The sequence below is a fragment of the Rana temporaria genome, chromosome 6, assembly GCF_905171775.1.
Source record: "Rana temporaria chromosome 6, aRanTem1.1, whole genome shotgun sequence".
Classification (NCBI taxonomy): Eukaryota; Metazoa; Chordata; class Amphibia; order Anura; family Ranidae; genus Rana; species Rana temporaria.
The window spans coordinates 156,891,654-156,909,248 of NC_053494.1; the positions used below are offsets into that span (position 1 = coordinate 156,891,654).

Genomic DNA, 17,595 nt, shown 5'->3' on the forward strand with positions numbered 1-17,595 from the left:
TTCCTTCCCCGCCTTTGTCTCATTCCCTCCTCTCGTGGAGATACATGCCCTCTCCTAATTTATTTATTCTTCCCACATTCCTCTAGTCATATTATATCATATATTATCTATTCTTCTCCTTTTTTCCTTCTTCCTCATTCCACATGCCTACATCATATTATTTTACACATAGTGACTGTTTTTTATCTATTTACAATACTGCCCAGTACACTAGGTCTAAAATACATGTGTTGTGCGGTGTCTATGACACTGCACAACACAGGTACACATTGGAACACAGATGGACCAGTCTCCATGCGGGTCCGGTATACATGCATCATTTTGCTGCACTTCACTTTTATTTAGACCAATCATCAATCGGGTTCCTTATTAAATATCTTGAGATGCAGAGGGGTTCTGCTAGGAGGGGAGAGGGGACGGATTGGCACATATCTGTGTTTAGAGTATTCACAGTTATGGCCATTTCATTTTGAATGTCAATTTCATTTTAATTGATACACTTACTATGGACTTTTACTCAGTCTAGCTGGCCAGACACATAGTTATCATTGCAGTGTCTGTGTTGCTTTATCTACCATATTTTTGTTCATTGACATTCAATCTTTATTTCCACATATTTCATTTCATAACATTTCACACAATATGGGAACATTTCTCATTTGTGTCTTGATACTAAAGATTTAAATCCCCCCCCCCCCTCCCCCCCTTTCGGTTCCAACGGTGCTTCTTTGAAGCCCAATTTTACGGAACATTATATCCATCACCATTTTTTCTTTTTTCCCTTTTTTTTCTTTTTCTTCTTTTTTCATTCTTTCTTTTTTTAGGGGACCATGTGTCCTCCTCTATAACATACATCATAACCACATTTTTCTTAAATCCATGATCTATTTTTCAGCTTAGTTCCACATATGCTGGATAATGCACATCAAGCATTATTGCCCTTAACGGTTTTACATTCCGGCCTTCTGGAGAGTCATGATCAGGGTCCCTATGACATATCGATTTTCTATAGTGTCTCACAGTGTTATATCACTGTTGACTTAATGTCCATACACACAAATTTTGTGTGTACCATGGACACAATACACCTGACCGTAATCTTGACCTAGTTATGATCATGTTAAACCATTAGCCATATATTACTGTCAACCTTTATGTACAGGGGATGTTCTTTTCCTTCCCGTTTTTTACGGTAAACTCTTTGAGCTTGTTCTATACTTATTTTCTGTTCATGAGAAAGATATTTACTCCATATACATTGGTATAGCCTTTTGGAGAGTCATGCCTATGTGTTCTAGATATTAATTTCTGTATTGGAGAGCCTGTATTTGTCTCCCGACAATTAATCTTCACACTATAAAAGTAGTATGTCTTCAACTCGCAACTAGACACATAGAGGCTTTAACATTAGCAATCTCCATATGTATACATTTTTTGGTCTGATATACATGACCTGGGGCAATCTTCTCGGGTTTACCGTATAAAATAGATGGATTACATCTTGACTTCCACTATGTGCTTATTAACACTAAGTCACAGTTGATATATTATATATAAGAATATCAATGAAATTTAAATTATTGGTATTAACACTAATACACAGAAGTTTATCTTTTTAATTGCAATTGCGATTATGATAATCTTCTATATTTAACACTTTTATTTTTCATTCTTTGTTTAGAATAACACATATAGTAAAACACTAGATAATTGATTCTTAAAAAACCTTTAAAAAACCTTAATAAAAAAAAAATTTATAATCTAGAAAATATGATACACATAAAAAAATAAAAAATTAAAAATAAAAAATGAAATAAAATATAAAAGATTTAGAAGCACTTCAATATTCACCCCCAGGACATAGGTCGATGGGTATATTCACTATTTCACACAGGAGTGTTTACATACATATTTTTATAATAGTTGTGTCTTTCACAAAACACAATAAACGAAATTTTATTTTATTTTATTTTATTTTATTTTTCATTTTATTTCATTTTATATTATTCTTATTAACTCTAAGTGGAGCCATACACTAGTTACAATGGTTATCTTGCCTATTTGGAGACCCCAAGATATATATAGGTGCGGTTTGTCTATTCACATGTCCTAGGCATATGTATGGTCTTATTTTGTTTTTGTTTCTTTTTTTCTTCACTTCAACATGTTAATTGCAAGATATGCTATATCACCTGTTCCATATAAATTGGTTTTAATATGCATGCAATTAACTATCTAACTGTTTAATTGATCCAGTCTCGCCATAGGCGAATGTTTTCTCACATGATGGTGGTTTGGGTATATATGTATTTTCAGTGTGAACCTATGTTAGCCATGACTAAGCGCTGAATTGCAGCGTGAAACGCGTCGGCCAATCTGTATCTGTTGTTTGCAGTGCCTGTATGTACTTTTTACATTAAAAGACCAACTTTATTTCAAGTCATTTTGGAGTGCGGCTGTCCAGAGTTCTTTTCGTTTTTCCTGAGCCAGTTCTTTGCCTATCTTCGGGACCTGCTGCCGAAATGTTTAGTTCGGGAAGCCAGCTGTGACTGCTTGCAGCTTCCCAGCCGGCTTCCTACTGCAAGTGCACTTCAGGAATTGTCCCACAGCCTCTTGGGACCTGTGACATGTCCCAAGAGGTTGTGGGCAGGATGGGCAACTTCCTGTGGAATTCCGAAAGGTAATTCCAGCAGAAATGGGACCAGGTAGCTGCCAAAACTAGGTACCCGATCCCCCCGAAAAAAAAATTCCTTCAACAGAGGGGGGTGGAGGATTCAATAAACCCATTTTGGGTAAAGTTCTGCTTTAAGAGTGTGTGTGTGTTTGGGGGGGGGGGCTATATTATACATGGAAATCCTGTAGGATAGGGGATGAAGACAAATGCCTCCTGATCTGCTTTTATTGTGACAAGAGAGGGCCATCACTAATTGATATGACCTCTTTCAATGCTATGCTTAGGCAACACATCAGTGAACAGTCACCACATATAGCACCTCTGTAGCCTTTTATAGGCTTCAGTTTACAGATCTGACCACAGAAGCATTTTTTGCCAGTTTTGTTTTTTCTAATGCTAGACTATCCTGTTTTCTGTACAAACCTTTTAAAAACCAACCATTTCCAAATTGCAGCTAGGTAAACTTTTTGTTCAGCTAATGTCTGCCACTCATTCTTTTTATACAGCATTTATTTTGTTTCCATGACGACGGTGAGTGTAACAACAAAAGAGTGGCTTGCTGATACGATCAGCTAAAGAAAGTTAAATGCTACCCACCGTTATTTGTAGGGCGTAAAAAATAGACCCAAAAGACAGGGTTCACACGGTTAGAAACTGGCTCTTCAACTGAAACTTGTGACATTTCTTAAACAGAATCAGTAGAAAAGACAACTGCATTATGTTTTTAAATGCTATATTGTATATTGTATTCTTTCTTTTTATTTGTCTTGGATGAACTCATCACAGCCTGAATAAAAGCAATAGCAAAAGAAATAAACATAGCTTGTCAAATGGAGAATTGGTTTGACATGTTTCTCAGTCTTCAGCGGGTGAAGATTTCATAGTTATGAATTATGCATATTTTTTAGGTTTTTTTTCCCTTAAAATTACAAAAGTTAAGAATCAGTCATAATGGTAAAGAACAATTTAAGGTGTAACATAAAAAAAATCAGTTATTCATACAGTATCTGTATATACAATTTTCCAATTTTATTAATATTAGATCCAGGCTATTCCAGGTTTTAAAATTGCTTTATGCGTTATCTCTTTTATAAATATATAGGTAGCTTTTGCTTAAAGCAGAATTTAAACATTTAAAGAAAATATAAAAAAAAAATATATATAAAAAAAAAAAGCTGTTAATATAAACATTATAAATATAAAAGGGACAGTTCTCAACCGGGGTTCCTTGAAACTCTAGGGTTCCCCCAGAAGTTGCCAGGAGTTCCTTAATAAAACAAAGATACATTTCTGCCTTTTAGATGAGTAACTTTTGACATCAATAATCTTTTTAGATATCTGTAAAAGGGAATTCTTCCCAATGACCACAAGTGTAGGGAGCATACCTCCCAATAATCATCACACCAATGTACAATGAGCTGTAGATACAGTAATTATTAGCAGGAGTTCCCTGTGACCAGAAAGTTATTCCAAGTGTTTTTCTATGTTAAAACGGTTGAGAAAGTGTGTTCTATGTGGTCATCCTGTGCCCCAACACTGCTTTGCGAGTTTATCACCCATTTGCAAATGCCAATGCCTTTGTGTAGCTTGGAGCATCTAGATCTCTTCTTGTTATAGGTTGGCCATTAATGAGGATGTGACCTGACACAGTCCCTTTCTTTTCATGAACTCCTCTGCAATCCTCGTGAACTCCCATACTACATGAAGGCCCCATACACACGAGAGGATTTATCCGCAGATACGGTCCAGCGGACCGTATCCGCAGATACGGTCCAGCGGACCGTATCCGCGGATAAATCCTCTCGAGGATTTCAGAAGATTTCGATGCGATGGCGTGTACACACCATCGCATTGAAATCCGCGCTGAAATCCTCTGCAGATGACGTGTCGCGCCGTCGCCGCTATTATGACGCGGCGACGGGCGCGACGCTGTCATATAAGGAATTCCACGCATGCATCAAATCATTACGACGCGTGCGGGGAATCCCTTTGGACGGATGGATCCGGTAAGTCTGTACAGACGAGCGGATCCATCCGTTGGAATGGATTCCAGCAGATGGATTTGTTGAGCATGTCAGCAAATATCCATCTGCTGGAAATCCATCCCAGGGGAGATTTATCTGCGGATAAATATCCGACGGAGTGTACACACCATAGGATCTATCCGCAGAAACCCATTTGATGGGATTTATCTGCGGATAGATTCTATGGTGTGTATGGGGCCGAAGTCAATTGGCCAGATTTTCTAAAAATAGTGTTTTGCTTATTTACCAGATAGGCGTTTGTGTCTTACTGAAATTTAACCTGTTAATAAAACATACAAGGAAATATAATGACCCAGACCATTTTTGGTGAGGGTCCAGATGTTTCCTTATTTGTATTAACTGTTAATCTTCCCTTAAATTCTATTTATTCCCAGTGTAGAGAAGATTTAATAGATAGATAGATAATAGTCCACCAGAATGACTAGTTCATTTATGAACAGATAATATAGAACAGAACAGTTAGGAAGTCATCACCCAAAGTTGGTTTCAAGCTTTATTTCTTCTAAGCTGTATGCATGTGTAGTTGCACACAGCTTCATGGTATATTGCTAATGAGTTGAAATTATGCACACATCGTTGAGCATTCTTGCAAACACAAATGTTTACAGGTCGAGAGAGAAATAGGGTTTAAGGTTGGGAAACAACAAGGACACTATGGGGGTGTTTTCTTCATTTGCTCTGGTGTCCTCCCACATACTGCTGGGTTAATTGGCTTCTATTCAGAACTGTCCATGTGGCATGTACTGTAAATCGCACAACAGTAGCTTATTTTTAAATTAGAATTCAAGTTTATTTTCAAACAGAACAAGTGCCAGAACTACTGCTTTGTGATTTGTGTTGGTAAACTGGACCTAGCATTTGATATATTTCTTTATATTAAGTACATTTATGCCAGGATATGCATAGTTGTAACAGAGGTATTTATTACTCCTTACGGAGATGACTGTGCTCTTCCTACAAAAAGGCCTTCTTCTAATTTCCTTTCCAGAAGGACACATTACACGGGATCAGCATCTACTTCCTATACTGAGATGCTGACCCAGAGTTTGTCACTTGACCAAAATGGTGTTTAAGCACAAGCCTTTGACGTGGCCATGGCTGTGTTCTCTTGCCAGCCATTGTTTCTGCATAAAAGCTATTATACATCCTAATTACCTTACCGCCAGTCCTCAACCTCTGCCCGGACTTGACTACTCTTTTTTGCCTGTTGCCTGCCCTCACCCTCCAGTTGCCTGCACCCGACCACTCCTCTGCCTAGTGTTTCTTGTACACATGGTGACCATCCTGTTCCAGCTAGCCCTTTGGTGGGGCAATCCGGAGGCTGTGACAGCTTGCAGCACAGAAAACTGGGATCACTAAGGTTTTTTTGTTCATCTCCACCATCGGGAGCTCTGGTAAAGCCCAGCTGTCACTTAGGCCGGGTACTAACGAGCAAACATGTACGATGAAACCGGTCCGTCGGACCGTTTTCACCGTACATGTCTGCCAGAGGGCTTCTGTACGATGGCTGTACTAACCATCGTACAGAAGTCCGCGCGTAAACAATACGCGGGGCGTGTCCGCGGTGTCGCCGCGTCGATGACGCGGTGTCGCCGCGACAATGACGCGGCGACGTGGGCGGGCCTGCCTTTTAAATGCTTCCACGCATGCGTCGAAGTCATTCGACGCATGCAAGGGACGGCGGGCGCTCGGACATGTACGGTAGGTCTGTACTGACGACCGTACATGTCCGAGCGGGCAGGATTCCAGCGGACGGTTTTAAAACACGTCCAGGAATATTTGTCTGCTGGGAAAAGGCCCGGCGGGCAAATGTTTCCTGGAATTCGGCCCGCTCGCGCCTACACACGACCGAACATGTATGCTGAAACTGGTCCGCGGACCAGTTTCAGCATACATGTTTGGTCGTGTGTACGGGGCCTTAGAGTCCACACTTTGAGTTAGCCCACATTATCAGCAAGGGAGCAGCAAAACATCAATATTGCAATATATCAGGAATTCATGAAGATTTGTAAAATTACTAGGAGGTACAATCTAAGAAAAATTATGTTAGTAATGAGGATTTGAGGTTCAAGAAAGGTTTTGATAAATCAGAGAAATTGTATAAATCTGTTAAACCTTGTGAAGGAAAATAAACAGAAGCAGGCAAAAGCCATTACTTAACTACTCACACATGAGAACTTAAATTTTTATTAGTGACGTTCCTTTCTTAATTTATTAAGACAAAATATTCAGCCATTTTTTTTTTCCTGATCAATGTTTAAGGTATGATTAAAGGGGTTGTAAAGGTAAAAAATATTTTCCCTAAATAGCTTCCTTTACCTTAATGCTGTCCTCCTTCACTTACCTCATCCTTCGATTTTGCTTTTAAATATCCTTATTTCTTCGGAGAAATCCTCACTTCCTGTTCTTCTGTCTTTAACTCCACACAGTAATGCAAGGCTTTCTCCCTGGTGTGGAGAAAGCCTCTTTAGGGGCGAGTGGGCGAGCAGGAGTGTCAGGACGCCCACTAACACACAGCTCCTTTCTCTATCTGCAAAGTATAGAGTGTCCTGAATTTCCTGCTCCCCCTCTCCCCCCTTAAGATGTTTTCTACACACCAGGGAGAAACACTGTGTGGAGTTACAGACAGAAGAACAGGACGTGAGGATTTCTCAGAAGAAATAAGGACATTTAAAAGCAGAATCAAAGGATGAGGTAAGTGAAGGAGGACTGCACTAAGGTAAAGGAAGCTATTTAGGGATTTTTTTTTTAACTTTACAACCCCTTTAATGTTTTAGTACACATTGCATAGAATTATATAAAAAGTATTGACCTGGGATTTTGGTGTGCTAAAGAACCTGATTACTATTCTGTACCAGGTAAATAAGATAGATACACAAGATCAAAATGTTATGAAAAGATGAGGAAAATGCTTGTACTAAAATTCCCAGAGAAACTTTACAATTCAGTGTGTTTGCTGTATTAATAAAACAAATGGTGAACCTAAAACATGCTCTCTGCTTAATTCATGTAAACTTGGAACTCCTCCTAACAAATCTGTGGCTTTGTGTAGTCTCTGAACCTCAAGATTGTATTTTAAAGTCTTGCCCAATATTTCATCTTATTTGTTTTTCCTAATTAAAAAGTAACATGGCTGGTGCTTTGGGTGTGTGTATATATATATATATATATATATATATATATATATATACACACACATATATATATATATATATATATATATATATATATATAGATATATATATATATATATATATATATATATATATATATATATATATATATATATATATATATATATATATATATGTATATATCCAAATACTACCTAGGGAACAAAATTAAATGTGGATTAGTTGCCTACTTCCTCCTGAATCTCATTATTAGTTCCTGAGTGAAGACGGCCTTACTGGCCAATAATGAAAAACAGGAAAAAGCAGCAAGACTTTGACTTTCTCTGCTTATATATAAAATTATACAATAGCATTTGTGGGTTCCCAAGTTGCTCAAGCTGCTATGTATGCCTGGCTGAGGTTTTTGGTTGAAATTGTCAGGCCTCTGTCACCCCACCCCTGCAACCATAATCTTCCAGTGCTATGGGTGTTGATATGACCAGCTGGATTTGTCACAGGCAGTGCCGACTATGTCCACCATTTCCATCCTCTTCCACCATTTAAAGAGGCTGTACTATAGCTTCCCTCATTGAAACACGATCTATGAATGGAGGAAATTGACATTTTATTCATCCACTTCTCTTCCATTTATAGAGCACTTTTCATTCATGGAATCTATGGTACAGTTTCTATGACTAGGGGAGATATGCAGATATGGCCGACATAGTCGGCACACTTGAGAAGTACATATGACAGGTCCCTTGGCTCATATTAGCCCGCTAAGGCACTGGAAGTTGACTGCTGTAAGGGTATAGGGGAGGATGGCCTGAAACTTTCAACTAAAATCTCATCCGACAGCACAAGGGACACTGCTCATTGATTGTAAGTAGCATCACTTTATTTTATTTGACTAAACTTAGGTTTTAGGTCATAATAGTAATTTACTTTAAATATCTTTGCGTAAAACATTCTCCTTTTAGGGGTTAATGATTTACTATTTATTTTTCAAGCAAACTAACAGATATTCACAATCAATAAAAATGCATACTATTCTAAATTTAAATTGCTATTGCAGCTTTTCACAGCAGCTAAACAGACTTTGGCAAAAGCATGGAGATCTTCAAAGTTAGTGGTAAATGAAGCGGTGACTAAAATGAACAACACTATGACCCATGCCAAGATGCTACCTATAGATCCCTCAGTTTGAGAAAATGTGGAAAGCCTGGATCGCATATGCTATGCCATCATCTTTTGATAATACGGTACTCTTGCCATTGTGACTAGAACAATAGGAACAAATACATCTCTCTCTAGTTGTGGTGGAGGCTCTCGGCCTGACCCCGCGGACCCCTTCCATTCCATTCTTCTCTCCTTCCATTTTCTTTACTTTTTCTTAATTTTTTTACTTATTTTTTTTTTCTGGTAGTAATTCAAATTTTTCTTTATGATTTGAAGCTCCTGTTTTTTTTTAATTATATGATAATCTGAATTACTCAAGAATGCAAATAAGAAGGTTACTCTTACAATACCTTGTACTTCTGTACTATTCAATAAAATATTTTGACAAGGAAAAAATGAATACTATATGTTATAGGATTTTTTTTATAAATGTTTTAACAAAGGATGCAAACATTTTTTTTCAATTAAATTTGATTTTGTGAATCTTGGGTAAAAGTTGTATGAATCTTGTGTGAATTTTTTTTTTAATAGACCCTATCGCACTATTGTATAAAACATTAAGCTGATGTCAAATTTAAAGTATCACCATTGAATATGTTCTTTGTATCGTATTCTTTTGGATTGCTAGGGCATTATTATCCATTTGGTTTTATTTTGTTTATAAACTATAAAAATGTTAATTGTGTTTATTTCATTTCTTTTAATGCTATCCCAGGGATATTTGGTAAGTCATGTCCAATAATGCTTATTTTTATTGTATTCTTTTATACAACTTGTCTTGAACTGTCAGTGTTGTACTATGCTGAAACTATTTTTAAACTGAGGGGCTCGTTTCAAAGAGTCACTACAAATCAGCTCAGCTAGATATCAAACTTAAACATTATCATTACAATTATTTTCCAAGGATGATTTGAACCTGATTGGTGGCTGTGGGTAAATAATAAGATGAAATAGGTGTTCTTGATCCTGTTATTGTGATGAATACATCTCATAGTGGCCTATAGAAGCATTCTTGTTTGCTTTCGTAAACAAAAATAAAAAAAAAACGTATTTCAGGCAATACGTAAATTCAATCTATAAGCTGAAAAATCTATCTAGTAAACACTGAGGCCCAGATTCACGTAGGAGAGCGCATCTTTGTGCGGGCGTAACGTATCCTATTTACATTACGCCTCCGCAACTTTCACAGGCAAGTGCAGTATTCACAAACCAAAGTTGCGGCGGCGTAACGTAAATAGGCTGGCGTAAGCCTGCCTAATTCAAATGTGGAAGATGTAGGCGTGTGTTATGTAAATTTATTGTGACCCCACGTAAATGTCGCTTTTTACGAAAGGCACATGCGCCGTCCGTGAAAGTATCCCAGTGCGCATGCTCCAAATTAACCCGCAAAAAGCCAATGCTTTCGACGTGAACGTAAATGACGCCCAGCCCTATTCGCAAACGACTTACGCAAACGACGTAAAACGTGAAAAATTTTACGCTGTTCCGACGTCCATACCTAACATTGGTACGTCTCATCTACGCCTCATAGAGCAGGGGTAACTTTACGCCGGAAAAAGACTTACGTAAATGGCGTATCTGTACTGCGACAGCCGGGCGTACTTTCGTGAATAGGCGTATCTAGCTGATTTACATATTTCTAGGCGTAAATCAGCGTACTCGTATCTCCTACGTGAATCTGGGCCTGAATTGGTGCCAAAGTAAGTAAATTTCACCTGGGTAAGTGTGATAAAAAAAATCCTATACTTTTCTTTTAATTATAAATTTACAGAGGCAACTTATGGATACTGCATAGAAAAATGCTATCGGTTTTATTACTTTCAGTTTGCAGCAATTTTGAGTTGCATAAACTTTCAGAAAACCAGACTCTAAACTAAGTAAGACCCACCTGTATCCATTAGGATCCAGAAAATACCCGACAAGTATGTTATATAGAAGATGTTCCATGACACTTATTTGCAGTTTTGTACTTGTTTTGTTCTGCTTTCATACCATAATTTGGCGCACTGTTCCAGATGATAGGCAGCATTTTCTTAAGTCTTTATAGTCTGCGTGTTCATTTGTTGCCCTTTGTGGCATCCGAGTTCATCAAATCATTATTTCAAAAGACGTCTGTTGCTGTGGGGTTCACAGAGCTCAGCTTTGTAAAGGCATGGCTGCTTTCTCCTGAGGCAAATTGGTTAAAGCTTTCTGTGCTGCTAACTAGTTAGGGATGCCTTTTAAATAACATGCAGTGACCTTCAAGTGTGAGGGCAGTTTCTTAACAAAACACTGCATCCTTCTGTAGACTAAACCTAAAATTTGTTTCGTTGTTAGCAATGCTATTTCATGTTGTGTAATGTTTTGTTTTATTTTAATGTGTACATTCCCACACCTCTTCTAATGCCTTAGGTACATATGCTGGAAAAATGCTGCTCCATTTACATCTGGTGTTTTGGGACCTCGGGCAGAATCGCTGTTTGGGTGGCTTTCATTTTTAATGACACCTAAACACGGTGCAGTTTTTCCGCAACGCGTGAAGCTTGTCATCCAAAAAGGAGCAGGATTGTTGCATGATTTGTCACAATTATAGCAGAACCTCACCGCATATAGGTGCCATTTAAAATCAATGGCACCCAAACATGCATTATGCGTTTTGCCACTATTACAGTATAATTTTGGATCTCGGGCAGAATCACAGAAATTCTGCCCGAGATCCCAAAACGCCAGATGTAAACAGGGCCTTAGAGGCATTTTTTATTTATGTTTTTATGTCTCTAATTGCAGCACTATTTTAGCCAATGCATCCATGCACGTTGTGAAGTTTAAAAAAAACAGCATTCAGGGGCAAAAAATAAAATGCCCCACACCTGCATTCAGAGAGGGGCTTACTGGCATAATTTATGCACATTCGCACTAAAACACATGCATAAATGGGGGACTGCATGAAGATAAAAAAAACCTTGTGCCTTTACAACCACTTTAAGTTCAGTACTTTCATTTTACAGACTGACCACACCTTTGAAGATAATGCCTCATTAGTCAGGAGTGGTGACCAGTATGACTACGTTTTGTAAATAGTAAGTTATCGTTGCCCTCGGGATCCTTTTAATAAGCAGACCAATGAGTTTTAGGTCTTAAGCTTACAAAACAAAGAGGGGAGCAATAGATTGATCTGCAATGGAACCTGATTGCTGATGTACTCTGTGGCTCTTATTTAAGCCCATGTATGACCTAGAACAGTGTTTCTCAACTCCAGTCCTCAAGGTGCTCCAACGGGTCACGTTTTCCTACTTTCCAATATTTTGCACAGGTGATTTGATCAGTTTCACTGCCTTAGTAATTATTACAGCCATTCCATCTGAGGGAAATCCTGAAAACATTGGGGCACCTTGAGGCTGGAGTTGAGAAACATTGACCTAGAAAGGAGAGTTTCCATTCATGTGGTCCCTGGGAATAAGGTGGTTGGACCCTTAGTGGCGACAGCTTCCCCTGTACCTCCGACCACGACAGGTTCTCCAGCTGGCAGAACCGGCACTTCTGGTAGGACTTCAAGCCGCAATGCCAACCTACACTGCTCTCTTGCTTCTGGATAGGCCATCAGACAGCTTAACAGCCAGATGTGCCCGGGATAGGCCCAAACTCTGGCCTGGTAGCCCGGGCAGTACAATACACGCCACTCAGACAGCCATCCAGGTGGCACAGAACTCCGATCACCTGACTCCACCCAAATAATATAGGTTCTCCCAGCAGGCCAAAAAATGTAACAAAACCCCTGCCCATTGGCTGAGATATCCCATATACTGCTAATATGTCCTTGCTTTGTCCTTGTATTATCTAATGTCACCAGGCACCCGAACACCCAGCTGCAGAAGAGAGGAGTGCAGCAATTCCAGACTTAGGGTGAACTCAATTGATCCCTAACAATGAGCCAAGGTAACTACACCTGGCAGGTATAAATGTTAGGAGCAACCCTGCCTAAACATCAGGATGCTACAACAATAATACAAAATATTCATAGAAAAGTAAAATCAACATTGTTGTCCCCTACTGGAAGTATGAATCGTACAAATATTGCTGAGAATATATATATGTAGCTTTGAAAAACATCACATATTCCTCCATTTGGAATACAAATGCCACTTGATTCCCAATTGTCCTTGTTGAGTGTAGCTGTGTCTCAAACATTTTCCTTTGAGATGAATAAAGTATGACTCTGATTCTAGTGTATTAAAGCTTAACTCCAGATAAAACCTTTGATTTCGTTTTGGATAGAGCAGCAATTGGTCTTTCTCAAGATGTTATTGCTGTCAAGGGTTTTAATTACTGTTTTTATTGTTGTCTGTGCCTTCTTTTCCTGGTAACAACCCAAAGTCCCATCATCTGTACAGGTGTCATAGGGACAGGCAGTGAGGGAAAAATCTTCTAAAGAGACAGAAAAAGAAATCTGGTAGAAAATTCCAATTCTTTCTCTCTATGCAAATAATTTGTCTTGACTTTTGATTTCAATTGAATAAATAATATTTGTAATATATGCTCTTCTTTTTTTTTGTACTAAAATGTTAATGCTATATTTATTCAGTTTAATATAAAATGTTGCTTTCTGACTATTTAATATTTGTCAGTGCAGTCAACAGATGGCAAGCTCCAGTTAGAACAGCAATGTTCTACATGCCATTTGTGAAACTGCGGTCCAAAAAAGTTCAGCTGAGTGATTCAGAGTAGAACGCTCTACCAACGGACATCCGCATGGAAGAAAACCATCGGGCCTTCAGGAAAAAACTTAAGACCTACCTCTTTTGAAGGATAAGGAAGACAACGGATGGAACAAGTGTCTTGAGGCAATTTAGTTTGCATGTGTAGCGCTATACAAGTTATTTACTCACTCACTCAACACACCCCCTCTGTCCTATATTACTCTCATTTTATACACAGACTGCTGTGAAACAGACCTGAACGTTAGGAACATCAAACAACATAGACAGTACAGTCAATCATAGAAGAGCTAGGACAGCTGAACACTGGATCATAAAGCCACAATGAAGATGTTTGCCAGCACCCCACGGATCTTCAAGCTGAGTCCAAGCGGTTTTTATTGACTCATGATCACATCACATGTAAGCATGCCAGACAAAGGGGTCCTGCGTGACTTCAAAACATTGGGCCAGATCCACAAAGAACTTACGCCGGCGTATCTACGATGCGCCGTCGTATCTTTGTTTTGTATCCACAAAACAAGATACGCCTGAATGTGGGCTAGATCCGACTGACGTACGTCTTAATACGCCGTCGGATCTTAGGTGCATATTTACGCTGGCCGCTAGGTGGCGCTTCCGTTGATTGCCGCGTAGAGTATGCAAATTAGCTAGATACGCCGATTCTCAAACGTACGTCCGCCCGTCACATTTTTTTACGTCGTTTACGTAAGGCTTTTTCCGGTGTAACGTTACCCCTGCCTTTATGAGGTGTACGCAATGTTAGGTATGGACGTCGGGACAGCGTCAAATTTTCCGTCATTTACGTTGTTTGCGTAAATCGTTTGCGCATTGACTATTTGTGACGTGATTTCGTGCATGCGCACTGGGATACGTCCAAGAACGGCGCATGCGCCGTTCGTAAAAAGCTTACCATACAGCACGCCCACTCCAAGCCTACTTTGAATTACGCGGGCTTACGCCGGCCGATTTACGTTACGCCGGCACACATATGGGAGCAAGTGCTTTGTGGATACCCTACGAGCCACTCTGAGTTACGGCGGCGTAGCGCATATGAGATGCGCTACGCCCGCCTAAATATATTTTGTGCATCTGGCCAATTGTCTTTTTTGTGATGTGATCATACTTCAATAAAAAATGTTTGGACTCAACTTGAAGATCCGTGGTGTACTGGCAAATATCGTTATAGCCCCAGAGGAGGGACACACCTCCTCCCTCTCACCTAGCAGAGATGGGCATGAAGGCAGTGCTGAGTTTTATTATTATAAAGCTCTGCATACTTGGTTAACTGAATGGGATGAATGTAACCTGATATACATGTGTATTTGATTTGTTAATTTTTTTTTTTTTTTTTTTTTAAGCAACTGATATAACTTTTGTGATAATCTTGTAAATCAGCATAACATTTATTTTATTTAAATTCAAGAGGGTACAATTTCTTTGAAACATTTTGGTCCACCTCAAACACACAAAGAATGAGAGTCTTTTTTTTTTTTTATGGCAATTATGCTCAGGCTGCAAACATATTTTTCTTTGAGAAACTGGTAAATGTTCATGTTTAGCACATTTTATTACTGAGAATGGTTTGGTGGAATTGTATTGCTCTTTGTATTCACATATCGCAGCTGATATGCATTTCTCAGGAAGCAGGCAGCCAATTCTTTGTGGCAGCTTATATCTATCACAGGCTGATGGGCGCTTGCTTGTATGCACTGAGTATTCCACAGCCTTTTGTTCCATTTAAATGAAAAAGCACCGTGTGATTAGTATTTTCAAATATTCATTTCTTTCCTGGCTTGAAAAAAATGTACTTAAATACCGAACAGCACCAATGACAACTAAAGCCTTGTACAAACGATCAGATTTTCCGATGGGAATTGTGTGATGACAGCCTGTTGGCCGAAAAACCGACCGTTGCATGCTTCATCGGATAATTGTTGTCGGATTTTCTGCGGACAAATGTTGGATGGCAGCCTTTAAAATTTTCAGTGAACAACGGTCTGTTGTCAGATTTTCCAAAAGTCCAAAGTACAAACACACATGCTCGGAAGAAATGCTCACCAAACACAACATTAGCAGAAGGTGCCCAAAGAGTGGCGCTAAAGAGCTGAAAAACCACGTTGATTCGTGTTTTTTGGCTGCCAATTGTGTGCCGTTTGTATGCAAGACAAAAAGTCAGACGCGTTGTCTGCTAAAAATCCGATCGTGTGTATGAGGCTTAAGTAGTACTGTTACATGAAATGCCATAACTTGGATGATAAAACTCTTGAGAACACAGACTTTTATAAGGCTTTTACACCCGTGGAAATACAAAAAAAAAGCTGTAAAAATGTTCCTTTAACCACTTCAGGACCGAGCCTCTCTTTGAGATTTGGTGGAAAATCAAAACAGTAAAAACTGTTTTTTGCTAGAAAAATACTTAGAACCCCCAAACATTATATATATTTTATTCTAACACCCTAGAGAATAAAATGCTGTTGTTGCAATACTTTTTGTCACACCGTATTTGAGCAGTGGTCTTACAAGCGCACTTTTTTTGGATTTTTTTTTTAAAAAGACAACAGTGAAGTTAGCCCATTTTTTTTATGTTGTGAAAGATAATGTTACACCGAGTAAATTTATGCCCAACATGTTACACTTAAAAATCTCCATATGCGACATTTAAATAATTCTACAGGTTACCAATTTTGAGATACAGAGGAGGTCTAGGACTAGAATTATTGCTCTCGCTCTAACGATCGCGGCGATACCTCACATGTGTGGTTTGAACATATGTGTTCGCTTCTGCACGTGAGCTCGGCGGGACTGAGCGCGTTTACATTTTTTTATTATTTATTTTACCTTTTATTTAAACATTTTACACAGTTTTTTTTATAATTGTGTCACTTTTATTCCTATTACTAGGAATTTAATCCCTTTTATGACAGGACCTCTTAAATATGATATCTGGGGTCAAAAATACCTCAGATCTCATATTTACTCTAAAATGCAATAAACAAAGTGTAATGTCCTTTTAAAAAAAAATCCTTTAAGAGCTCTGGGTGGAGGTGATGTTTTGACGTCACTCCCTACAATGATATGGGGACGGGTAGGGGCCATATTCCACACACTCATCTCCATACCACAGACCAAGAAGGTTACGATTGCCTTCGCCACTACCGACAGCTCCGGTAAGCACCGGAGGGCACCAAAGAGCGGCAGGCCCCCTCCCGCCGCCAGTAAAAGTGATCTTGCGGCGAATGTGCCGCAGAGGCCGCTTTTATCTTGATGCGTATCACCCGCTCTTGATGAGGATACCAGGGTTATGGTAGCTAACTGCTACCATAACAACGGTATTCCTTTTCAAAGTAGCAACGTACAATGACGGCAGGGGGTCCGGAAGTGGTTAAGGGCCCATTTACACCCATTAAGGCAGGGGTAGGCAACCTCTGCCCTCCAACAAAAAATCCCATCATGCCTCTGCATCTAGGAGTCATGCCTTTAATTGTAAGGGTCTTGCAATGTCTCATGGGACTTGTAGTTTCAAAACAGCTGGAAGGCTGAGGTTGCCTACCCCGCATTAAAAGGGTTATAAAGTTTTTTGTTTTTTTTTTCTAAATATGTTACTTTAAGCTAATGCATTTTTGGTTCGCTTACCCGCTTACCTTTTCCTTCAATTTCCCTTCTAAATGTTTTTTTTCTTTATTTTTTTTGTCTAAATTTCTCACTTCCTGTTCCTCCTCAGTAAAGTGTTCAGTAAGCTGTTCTAAATGACTTTCCACCGCTCGGATGATGGTGGAAAGCTTACTGAGGCAAAACAGGAAGTGAGAAATTCAAACAAAGAAAAAAAACATTTAGAACAGAAATCAAAGGAAAGGGTAAGTGAACCAACAATGCACTAGCTTAAAGGA

At 39.0% G+C, this 17,595-nt stretch overlaps 1 protein-coding gene across 3 annotated transcripts in view; it reads left to right on the forward strand.

Moving 5' to 3' along the window:
* The window catches only part of ZNF385B (zinc finger protein 385B), a 665,073-nt gene that overhangs the window by 386,662 nt on the left and 260,816 nt on the right, over nucleotides 1-17,595 (forward strand). For 2 of the 3 annotated variants that reach the window (XM_040357647.1, XM_040357649.1), the window contains one exon: nucleotides 9,727-9,735. The exons of the other annotated variant lie outside the window; for it this stretch is intronic. In XM_040357647.1, coding sequence (XP_040213581.1) covers nucleotides 9,727-9,735 — 9 coding nt within the window. The remainder of the gene's footprint in view (nucleotides 1-9,726; nucleotides 9,736-17,595) is intronic. 3 annotated transcript variants of the gene reach the window in all.